This window comes from Corylus avellana, chromosome 5, assembly GCF_965113065.1.
Source record: "Corylus avellana chromosome 5, dhCorAvel1.hap1.2, whole genome shotgun sequence".
Classification (NCBI taxonomy): Eukaryota; Viridiplantae; Streptophyta; class Magnoliopsida; order Fagales; family Betulaceae; genus Corylus; species Corylus avellana.
The window spans coordinates 18397642-18409960 of record NC_142494.1 but is presented as its reverse complement, the minus strand read 5'-3'; the positions used below and the strand labels follow the sequence as shown (position 1 = coordinate 18409960).

General features: G+C 35.8%; 1 protein-coding gene across 1 annotated transcript; it reads right to left on the bottom strand.

The window, feature by feature from the left end:
* Positions 1–1033: 1033 nt before the first annotated feature.
* Positions 1034–11953, bottom strand: LOC132180362 (choline-phosphate cytidylyltransferase 2). The gene is made up of 8 exons (XM_059593155.2): positions 11695–11953; positions 10828–10941; positions 10484–10579; positions 10082–10124; positions 9840–9995; positions 9644–9724; positions 1708–1806; positions 1034–1558 (listed from the first exon to the last, which is right to left on the bottom strand). The coding sequence occupies exons 1-8, from the start codon at positions 11850–11852 to the stop codon at positions 1346–1348; spliced, it is 960 nt and encodes a 319-aa protein (XP_059449138.2). The 5' UTR covers positions 11853–11953; the 3' UTR covers positions 1034–1345.
* Between the last annotated feature and the right edge of the window lie 366 nt (positions 11954–12319).

The following is a 12319-nucleotide window of genomic DNA, read 5'->3' as shown; positions in this document are numbered from 1 at the left end:
GTCTAGTACCTTTTAAATATTGGGGGTTCTATTGAAAACAGCTGATAGTTTGTAGAACTTTTTTATATTTTTTTCTATTTTAATTCTACCCCAATAAAAAGTAAAAATTGGCTCCGCCGCCGAGACAAAATGACCCCCTTGGTTCTTGACTTTTCTTGTTTTCCTTCCTTGTTTTAAAATAATTATAGAAATTTCTTTTTTTAATATATATATATATATATTTTGAGGCTTGTGGGGTAAAGCCCCCAAACCGCTTGCTAGTTCCGCCCTGCTCTCACATGCTAGAGAATAGGGCTTGAGATAGTGTGTTTAAAGAATCTAGGCTCAAACTTGGAAGCGTCCTTCCCTACTTCTATATTCTCCATGCTCAAACTTGACCATTGATTCTCATTCAATGGTGTAAAATCTGCCACATGTCCACTAATTAAAAAAATAATATTTTATTACTTAAATTTAAAATATATATATATATATATATATATATATATATATAATGATAAAAAATAAATAAAAATATATGGGGTTGCTGGCCACCCCATTTTGGCCGTAAGGGGTGGCCGGCCACCCCACCTAAGAAAGCCACCCCCAAGGCCGGTTGGGGATGACCAAATCACCCAAGCCACCCCCAACTGGCCATTGGGTATAGATTTCAACCACCCCCATAGTCCTAAGGGATGGCCAAGCCACCCCCTAGGCCAAACCCAACAGTTGAAATTTTTAGGTTTGGCCATAAGGGGTGGCCGGCCCTAGGGGGTGGTTCGGCCCCCCCTATGGCCAAATGGGGGTGGAGAAAGAAGGAAATTGAAGGAAATTGGAGAAAGAAAGAAATTGAAGAGTTTATCTCATTTGAATCATTTTGTTGGGTTACAAGGAATTATGGATGACAATTCGTATTGAAGTTGTGTCGTATCAAGACATAAGTATAAAATTATATAGGTCAACCTTAACTCGACCTATTTTTAATTAAACGATACTCCTCAACCCTAACAAGTGTCGGGTTTACACATTGTGTCAAAAATTGCCAACATAAGGCTACCGGGAATAGATGTGCATGTGCCTCTTTACATTGCTTAAATAACAACCAATCACAAAACACAAGTTTGAAGAAGGCCAATCTCGGCATCCAGAAACAGCACTTTCATGAACTAATTTACAAGTTCTCAGAAATCTCAACCACGCTAAAATGGAAAATAAAAATTACAAGAAATTAGAAGCTTCAAAGCGACGTTTCATCATCTATTGTATGGCACTTCACAAGAGACCAAGAGTAGCAAGGCACACTAAGTAATATTGTAATTTATCTACTACCTGCAAGCTTTTCCTTGCCAAGCATGGAAAAACACATTTACTTCTTTTCTTTCTCATCTTTCTTATCTTCCCCATCATCACCATAACACTCTTCTTCATCATCATAATAATGTTCATAATTATCATCATCATAATATTCTTCTTCATCATCATCATCATCAACATCCTTGTCACCATTTTGTAGATATTTGGATTCTCTAGACAACTGACCCCTAAGCCGCTCTTGAATTCGATCCCTGATGGCAGTGCCCTGATGAACACCCAAATTGTGGGAAAGGATGCCAAAGTAATAAATAAGTATATAAGAAGCATACATAGCCTAAGTTTTGGAACAAAAGTATAATTTTTAAAGGCATAAAAATAAATGTCTAGACTATAGATATGCATAGATTGCCTTACCATTTTATGGCAACCTTCTTCGAACATTTCAAGAAATCCAGCAACCCAGCGATCAGCATTTTCTACCCACTCATTACGATGCATTGCAACAGTTTGAATCTAAAATATTCAGGCAGGAAGTTACATGCATCATTGTTCTATATAATCCTTGGAGGAAAAATGGGCAAAAATGTGAAAAATGAAATAAAAATTAGGATTCCAATACTGGAGAGAGAGAGAGAGAGAGAGAGTCCACAACCAACAAAGCAATATCAGAATTATGAGTATTCAATCAACACAACTAAATAAATAAATGGATAAAATACATTTTACCCCCTGAAGTATCCATATGCATTTGCGTTTTAGCGCCCAATGTTTAAAAATCGACGAAATGCTCCCACAAGGTATCTGACATTGGCAAAAAATACCATCCGTCCATCAAATCCATTTATTTGGACGGAAACCAAGTCACGTGACATTTTTCAACCAAAACTTCTGAAAATACCCTCAGAGGGTAAAGTGTAAACATAAATGACTTCGGGGGTAAAATGTAAACATAAACATAAAAAAACACTAAACCTAAAACTTAAAACAAAAAGTTTATATCCAAAATATAAAAATAAAAAACCAAAAAGTAAACCTAAACTGAAAAAAAAAAAAAAAACTAAACTAAACTAAACCTAAACTTAAAACAAAAAAGTTTATATACAAAATAAAAAAAAAATTAAAAAAAAAATAGTAAACTAAACCTGAAACTCACACCAAAAAAAAAAACAAAAGTGGGGGGTGGCTCGGCCCCCCTGATTTGGCCAAGGGTGTGGCTCGACTATCCCCATTCAACCAGTATGGAGTACCGAACCACCCATGTGTGCCATGAGGGTGATCCGATCCCCTTGCTCAAATGGGGGTGGTCGAAACCACCCCACCCAAATGGGTTTCGAGGTGGCCGAGGGTGGCCAAGCCACTCTCATTCAGCCGGTCTCAGAGTGGTTTGGCCAAAGGGGATGGCTCGGCCATCCCCCACTTTTCTTTTCTTTTTTTGTGAGGTTTTTTTTTTTTAAGTTTAGATTTAGCTTTTGGTTTTTTTGTTTTTGTTTAGTTAAGTTTTTGGTGGTTTATACTTTACCCTCCGAAGTCATTTACATTTACACTTTACCCCACAAGGGCATTTTTGAAAGTTCTGGTTGAAAAAGGCATGCACGTGACTTGGTTTCCGTCTAAATAGACGGATTTGATGGACGGATGGTGTTTTTTGCCAACGTCAGATACATTGTGAGGTCTTTCGTCGATTTTTAAGCATTGGGCGCTAAAACACAAATGCATTGATACTTCAAGGGAGTAAAGTTTATTCTCCCCTAAATAAATAACATCAATGTAAAGGACTATTCCTTCACCTTGACCACACTTACAAGCAACAAGAACCAAGCACATTAATTCAAATAGAAACAAGGATGAACAAAATTGGTACAAACAGCAGCATACATAAAACTAAGACTACTGCCCAAGGCAGTGCTAACTATAGCAGTAACAGCATCATCAGGATGCATAATACAAACATAAACAACCAACCACAAGAAAATGTTGACTGGCATAAATTTGGTGTTAGCTCAATGTAGAAACGAATGAATGGAGATGAGATTGAAAACGGTTTGCTCTGGTGGGGATGTGAATCAGAATTCTATGGCCTTGCTGACTTATTATGGTGAGGAGGTTAAGGGAAGTGAGCTGTTGAGTGTCCACCACTTGCAGTACTTGAAGAACAGTGACTTATTCAGTGTCTTCAGACTGGGCGGCTGAGAGAGTGAAAATTTTCTATCATATAGTGGAGCTGTCATGTGAGGGTTTTGAGGATTAATTGATGGCTCTATTTACTGTGAACAAAGCAAGTCGACATCAGAGCGGTTCGACTAGTGTTCCAGATTATTGTTCTAAGTCAGCTAATAGAGACAACCATGAAATAGAGGGAGAGAAAAGGGGGGGAGGGGGGGGGTGGGGGTACCTCTAATCAGAGCGGTTCGACTAGTGTTCCATATTATTGTTCTAAGTCAGCTAATAGAGACAACCATGAAATAGAGAGTGAAAAAAGGGGAAGGGTTCTAATTGTTCCTTATGAAACCTGAGATTGTATCATGGAATGTGAGAGGGTTGAATGAGAGGAAGAAATGGTTGAAGATTAAAGGTCTTCTTAGAGATTGAAAGGCGAATATTATTTGTTTACAAGAGACAAAATAGGACGATATTTATAAGAACGTGATTCGTAGTTTATGTGGTTGCCAACATGTGGACTCATACTTAGGGTCGAGAGAGGCTTCAGGTGGGTATTGTTAATGTGGGATAGGCGGGTGGTGTAGAAGATTGAGGATTGTGTGGAGAATGTTATGGATAATTTTGAATGGGCGTTTGAGAGTGTGTATAGTCCAAACGATGATGTTGACTAGAAATGTCTTTGGGACGAATCGGTTGGCTTTATGAGTTGGTGGGAGGTGTCATGGTGTATTACTCGATTTTAATGTTGTTCGGTATCCAAGTGAAAGATCAAGTGATCCTAGATAATCACAAACTATGTTGGACTTTATGGAATTCATTTTTTATCAAGGCCTCATGGAAATCTCTCTTGTAGCTGGGAATTTTAATCGTGATTCTCAGTCATGGTCTAGAATTGATAAGTTTCTTCTATCTCTGAAATGGGAAGAACCATTTCTTGATGTCTGCTAGAGGACGCTTCCTAGCATCCTCTCAGATCATTTTCCTTTGATGTTGGATTGTGATGTGTTAGTGGGGGTATTAGGTATTTTAAGTTTGAAAATATGTAGCTGAATTCTGAAGGCTTTGTGGAGTAGGTGAACATCAAGGATCTCCTAGTTATGTGCTGGTGAACAAGTTTAAAGCCTTGAAATCGGATATGAAAAAATGGAATGAGGAGGTATTTGGTAACGTAGGGAAAAACAAAAAATGATCTTTTGGATGGAATCTGTGAGTTTTGCAGAGGGAAGAACATTAACTGGGGATGAAAGGTTGAGGAATGAAGACATTTCTATGTTGTTGGAGAGGATTATCCTTCTTGAGGAAGTGAGTTGGAGGCAGAAGTCAAGGGCCTTTGGTTGAGAAAGAGGATAAAAATGCTAAATTCTTTCATCGGGTGGCAACTTCGCATCAAAGAAATAACTCCATGGATTCTTTAATTGTCAACAGGTCTATGTCTTCTGATTTTACAAAAATAAGGCTGCATATTGTGCAATTCTACAATCAGTTGTATTTTGAACAGTTTAGTTGGCGACCAAATTGAATCGCCTTTCATTCCTTTCCATTGATGCGGATGAGAGAAATTGCTTGGAAAGACATTTTAAGGAGAGTGAAGTGTGGGAGGTGGTGAGAGATTTGAAGACGACAAGGCTCAAGGCCCTAATAGATTCTTTGACTTATTTCCAAAAGTGTTGGGTTGGGAGATTATGAAAGAGGACATCGTGGAAGTTTTCAAGGAGTTTCATTGTCGAAGGAAGTTTGAGAAAAGCATTAATACTACTTTTGTCCTAAATGTCATTGAAGAGGAGCGGTCTCTTGAAGATACGGGATTTCTGCCTCAACTACTAAGGCGAAGAGGGAACTCAAAAATTTTGAATACTCCATTAATTTTAAGGCTCGAGATAGGGAATCCAGTCGGGGAAAAGTCGCAAAGGCAGAGTAGCGTTGAGGGTTTAGGAATGCCTTGCGAGTTTAGGGCTTTTTTGGGGTTTCAGGGGTCTGTATTGCAGGCCTAGGGTCTTTCTAGGGTTTAGGGCTCTCTTATCGAGGTCTCTTTGTAGGCTAACGTTGGTTTTCTTGTGTATACTTACTGTGTACTTAGGGCCACCTTACGCTTTTTTATATATACAATATTACTTACCAAAAAAAAAAAAGACTTCTGTCCTATTAGTTTGGTGGGTGGTGTTTATAAAATTATTTTTATAGTCTTGGCAAACAGGCTTAAATCAATATTGGGAAAGATTATTTCAAGTTCAGATAATTTGTTCATCAAACATAGACAAATTTTGGATTCAATTTTTGTAGCTAATGAATGTCTAGACATTTGAATAAGATCCAGGGAACTTGGATATGTAAATTGGACTTGGAGAAGGCTCTTGATCATGTTAATTGGGAGTGTAAAGGGATATGTCCAAAAACCGTCTATCGGAGACCAAATCCACCTCTCAATCATGCATTGGCTTGGTAAAAAATATATTCCATTGAATATTTTCATTTCAGAACTGCATATGATCCGCTACTCACCCATCTTCACAACTTGCAATACTAAAGAAGGATGGATAAGAAATCTTTAGAGACTGTTCCACTTACCACAAATCATGTCAAAACCTAACCTTAGACTCATCTTCCACCTCATATCTAATAGATCTAGACGAACTCTTCCCATCCCCCCCATATATATTCCACACTCCCATTCTTAAGGGCCATGCTACCTCCTTAGAACACCAACCACCCCTTAAGCCATCATTCTTAGTTTCCAACACCAATCTCTACAAAGCCTACTTCTTGTAGCGTAATGCCATAACCATTTCCTTAAAAGAGCTCGGTTAAACTGAATTAGGTTTTTATACCCCCACTCCACTGGATTTTATAGGAGTATAAATTTTCAACCAATTCACTAAGTGAAAATTAAACTCATCACCAATTCCACCCCATTAAAAATTCCTCTTAAGTTTTTCAAGCCTATTAGCCATGCCTGCAGAAACAAGTACAAATAATAAATAGGCAAATTGGAAAGAGTGCTTTTTATCAAAGTCAATCTACCACCCTTAGGCAGATGAAGCCTCTTCCAACTAGCCGAATGGTGTTCAATTTTTTCAATAATGCCATTCCAAATAGAAGTAGTCTTATAAGAAGCACCCAAAGGAAGACTCAAGTACTTTATCAACAAGGATGCAACTCTACAACCAAGAATACAAGCTTGAAACATACTCAAAACATAAGAGCATTCCCAACAGCTTCCTCGTCATTTTCCCTACATTTAAAGATCCAAACTACTTTTTATTTCCCTATGTCAAAATATACCGCAATAGCTTCCTTTAATTATTTCCTATATCATTAAAATATTTGTTTTTTTAATTATATTATATATATGAGAGGAGAGATGAGAGAGAATTGTCAGACATGAGAGGAGAGAAGAGAATTTCAATTTTTTTTTTTTTTTTTTTTAAATAATCATAAGGATTGTAATAGTGGAACCCAAAATATTGGGTTCCACTGTAGCAATCCTAATGTTTAGAGCTCATTTCGGGAGTCTGCTGTGAGATTTTTTTGTGATTTTTTAGACATATTCCCTAAACTTAGGGGTAACTTGATCATTTTTAGGGGTACTTATTGTGTACTCTTGATCATGTTATTTTGTTGAAAAAGTGTTTTGAAATGACATAAAGGTGAAAGGAGTTTTGAGTTTATTTAAGTGCTTTGTGAGGAAAGTTGTCCATTAATGTTTTGAGTTTTTGGTAGAAATGAAAAAGGAAAGAGGGAAGGGTTAGCAAACATACCCCATAACTTGAGAAAGAAGAGCATCATAGTGGTGGATTGGTGTTGTATTTGCAAGAAAAGTGAAAAGTTCGTTGATCACCTTTTACTTCGCTATGTAGTAACAGAATTATAGAGTTCCCTTTTCCATTTGATTGGTGTTGACTGAGTTATGTACGAAAGGGTAAGAGAGTTTTAGGTGAGTTGGCGAGGTCAGGCAGTAGGCCATAACGTTTTGGAAATTTGGTCGTTGACTCGTTTGTGATTAATGTGGTGTATTTGGAGAGAGCGGAATGCAAAGAGCTTTGAATATCGAGAGATTTCGACAGTTGCGCTAAAAAATATTATGTTAAAATCCCTTCACACATGGATTACAACATTTAATAGTATGCTATTTTCTAGTTCTCATCAGTTTTTGGACTTTTGTTCATATTTTTCTACCTAATATGGGTTTTTCTTGTATGCTTCATTTGTACTAGGGTTGTGCCCAAATGCCCTTTTCTAATGAGATTAAATTTCTTATCAAAAAAAAAAAAAAAAGTAGAAATGAACTACCCAACTAAATGAAGGAAAAGAGTGAAAAGGAAATTAAAAAAAAAAAAAAAAAGGTAGAGGTTTATTAATATTAAAATCAAAAGAAATCATGGTAATGAAAATCCATACCCCTCTATATAAGCACTCAGCTCTAAATGATTGCCCCTCACAGAGGAAATGACTTTCAAAAAGCTCAATGCAATAACAATCAAGTACAAGAGACAACTAATTAGAACCATTGACCACACCATTTGGGAATGATTAGGTTTACGTTTCCGTATGTGTAAGTTAATGTGCACAGGCGCACGAATGTACATGCGTTTTTGCATGCATGTGTATGCGCATATGCACGCATGCGAATTTATAACCTCTTGCTTTGATACCATGTTAAATCACCACTTATTCCAAAAACTTAAACTGATAAAAAAAGGTAAATTTAATAATATAATCAAATACGTTAACAATAGCAATCTTTTTCTTTGGAGGAGTCTTTGGCAGAATAAGGTTCCATTGAGAGTGGCATTCTTTGCTTGGTCAGCCACATTAGGAAAGATACTCATTACGGATATTCTAAGGAAGCAACATATCATAGTAGTAGATGGGTGTTGTAAGAAAAGTAGGCAATCCATTGATCACCTTTTGCTCCATTATAAGGTTGCTAGTGCCTTATGGGATTCTAATTTTAGTCTTTTTGGTTAGACTGGGGCATGCCCAAACGGATGGTAGATCTTTTCACTTGTTGTAGAGGTCAATTTGGTAGTTTTCATAGTCCAGCTTTATGGAAGATGATTATATCCTGCATACTGTGGTGTACCTAGAGACAGAAATGCTTAAGGCTTTAAAGATCAAGCGAGGACAGTTGTAGAATTAAAGGCTTTTTTTCTTTAACACTCTGTACCACTAGACAGCTGCCTACAATCACTTTCTTTTTTCTAGTTTTCAAGATTTTCTTAAGTCTTTTTTTCTTTTTCTGGATGGGTATTTCTCTTGTATATATCATGTGTACTTGAGTTGCACACCCTTGCACTTTTAATGAATTTGATTACTTATTTAAAATATTGGGAAGGATTTAATCATATTCTTTATAATCTTTTCCTTTCTCAAATAAATAGTTGAATTCATAAATCTAGTTTATGCGAGATGTCAGTATTAGAGTTAAAAGGTGTTAAATAGTTGAATTCATAAATCTAGTTTATGCGAGATGTCAGTATTAGAGTTAAAAGGTGTTATGTACAAATTTCTTTATGCTTGGATTGTGGCTAGCCTCGCTTTTCTAGTTTTACTGATATTTTGAACTTGCGTTCTTTTTCTCCCTAATTGGAGGTCTATCTTGCATACTTCTTGTGCATTTGAGTTGTACTTCATTGCGCTCTCTAAAGAGATTTTTGCTTATAAAAAAAATACAAAAACAAATCTAAATGAAAGAGCTCCATACTTATCAGAACAAAATAATAGATAATAAAGTTCCATAATTATACTTGAAACAATGGAACTCCAAAAACTCCTAGAATACAAACTCTAATTAAACTATAAACATTGCAAATAAAATTGAGCTTTGCAACGGATAACATTAATGATGTTATTTGAAGTAAAGATATATTTTAAGGGAATCTATAAAATCAAATACAAGTCAAGATAATTTCCAACACATGCTCCTGTTATTTGTACAACAAAAGTTGAAAATTTTATGTAAATGGCAACACCAAAAGTGCCTAGAAGAAACAAACCATCACGTGATACAAAAAACAAGGGGGGTGAAGAGATTATAATGTTATCACCATTCTATGAAACCAAAACAAGTCCTTAAAGAATCTTCCATAACATCATATATAAATAAAGTGCAGTATAAAATTTTTTTTTTTTTTTTTTTTTTGAGATAAGTAATAAACAACAGTTTCATGTTTTAGGCTAAGCATCAACATACCTTCTCCCCCACTTTTTCTTGTTGCTCCTTCACTTTCTCTTGTAGTTTCTTCAATCTCATGTTCACCCTCAGTCGCTTTTCCTGCATACATCAACCGAAGCAGAATAAGTTCACCAGGAAAAGATATCACTAAAACAGAACTACGTATTCAGAACCTCAAATCAAATAATAAATCAAATTTAACTAAAAATCCTGCCTTAACATAGCTGACACCAAGCTCTTTTCTTGAATACCCACGATCCAAGTTACGCATCACATACTGGTTATAATCTTTTACAATCCTCATTATAATGTCCGACGTAGAAATCCCATCAGTCCGTTTTGTTTCCTTGAACCTCCCAGCAGATTTAACCTACAATAGTGGCTTGCTTCAGATAATTCAATGTTAGAGGAAAAAGTAGAAATCGCAATGGAAGAGAAATTGTCTCTCAGACTTACAAACTCATAGACATCATTCCCAGCTCCACTAGCATCTGCATAACTACAATAGATTTACAGCAAAGTACAAAAGATCACACGATATAGCTAATTCCTTGAACCACTAAAATTAGCATTACAAAATGGATAAAATGGGAAACATGAAATAAATAAAATATATATATATATATATATATATATATATATATATATATATATAGATATATATATAAAAGAGAAAAATACTGTTAAATCAGATCAGCAATACTGTTCTCTCATACAAGATATAGGAAATACCATATTTTTCAAATAGATTATTGAGCAAGAGAAACTGAAACAAGTTCATCATTGTTCTAAAACTCCTTAGTCCACAAAATTATATCATAACTCTTAAGCTTGAAATTTTCGGTTGATTATCCTTACGGAAGAGCATCATGGGCCACAAAGTCAATGTTGTGCTTGTCAAGATATTCTTGTGTGATCACCCAAGGAGCATCGGGAATGACTTCATCTACCCACCTGCACAAAATGTACAAGAAAGCCCCACATTTGATCCTCTTGATAACACAAGAATACACAATACCCTCATCTAAAAAGTGAAATCATTTATTGGTACACTGAAAAAACCATAGATCAAACCAAAAAATAGTATCTCCATGACGTAATTATTTCAAAAGAAAATGCCAAGTATACGTTCATCTTTGTTACAAACTTTCAAGGTATAGTCAAACTTTATCAAAAACTCAAGTGATTGGTAAAACTTATACTTGCAATGGCGAAGAGATTCATAGCGTTCATCCTCCGTCATAACAGTTTTGCCTTTATACTTGTGGGTGATTTCATCACTGCAACATCCAACAAGCAGATAGGTGTTTGGGAACCTGAATTTACAAATTCAATCATATAAGAAAGTTGTACAAGAGCATGGCACACAAAACAGAAAAGCAAATGATACATAGAAACCCAACCCAGTGTAACAGAAGATCGAACATAGCCAAGGGCACAAAGGCAAATACTGGAAATACAAAAAGAATTTCTCAGTTGGGAACTTATAAAAGGTTGGAAACAAAAAACAAAATTACGATTTTAACATGGAAATTTCTTGTATATTTTAGCTACAAATCAAATTAGAATATTGTCTATAAAAAAAAAAAATATATATATATATATATATATAGAATTTTACAGCAAAGACCGACCAAACCCACCAAGGAAAAGAAGATCTACTACAAACTACGCCCAGATTTTGAAATAAGCATAATTTGATACCAGTCTATATCACCAAAATTAATTTCAGCAAGCATAACGAAAAAAAACTGGGGGGGTGGGGGGAATAATAATAGATGACTACTAAATCCATTACACTGATACGAACCAAGAAGAGATGCAATTTATAATGACAAGTATGCAATGAATTTTACCACATAAGAGAAACCCAGAAATAAGATCAGAAAAACTTTCAAAATCCTCAAATAACATAATTCAATCAAATATTTGACAAATTCCACGAACATACCTAAAGAAAAGCGAGAAAACAAGAGCAACCCACAAAAATTCATGGATCAAAACAGAACGTAACAATCATTCCGCAAAGAAAATAAAAAAGAAAAGGAGACAGAGAGAGAGAGAGAGACAGTCTCTTGGCTTGCTCAAGGGAGCGAGCGTGGCCGAAGTGGAAGAGATCGTAGATCCCATCAGCATAGACCCGAACAGGGCGGCCCGACGCCGTATCATCGGAGTTCCCATTCGAATAGGAAACGGTGGCAGCATCCTTAGGCTTAGGCTCCTCCATTGGAATGGCTGGAATTACCAATTACCAGCGCCAACCCTCGCTGCTGGAGTGTTTTTTGTTGAGTATTTCTCGTTTGTGTGGTCCTCACACCTTGCGCTTATTCCGCTTCCTATTTTTTGCTACTTTTGTTTCTTTTTACTGTGAAAGTCGGTCAAGGTTTTTTTTTTAACAAATAAGAATGGGTTACAAAAACTCAAAATTACAACAATAAATTTCTACTCTTCTTCACTTTTTTTCTGTTTTTTTTTAAATAATAATAAATAACCTTAAATATAAAACAATCACAAAACACTCAAAACACTTTCTTTTAAACAAAAAAAAAAAACACCATCTAAAATGTATTAACAAACATAATCCTAATAAAATTGCCCGACACAACCAATAACAAGTTACCAATCATCTAATCCTCAATATATTTTGTTACGCCATGCCTAAAGGACAAAGATTTCTTCCAAATTAAGTTGAAG

What these genes read in the sequence shown, in the direction of transcription:
- LOC132180362 (XM_059593155.2), bottom strand. Translation starts at nt 11,852, where the DNA reads ATGGAGGAGCCTAAGCCTAAGGATGCTGCCACCGTTTCCTATTCGAAT. An exon ending in GAATCTCTTCGCCATTGCAA is followed by an intron (nt 10,580 to 10,827) that starts GTATAAGTTTTA and finishes CATTTTGTGCAG; the next exon opens with GTGGGTAGATGAAGTCATTC. An exon ending in GGAATGATGTCTATGAGTTT is followed by an intron (nt 9,996 to 10,081) that starts GTAAGTCTGAGA and finishes CCACTATTGTAG; the next exon opens with GTTAAATCTGCTGGGAGGTT.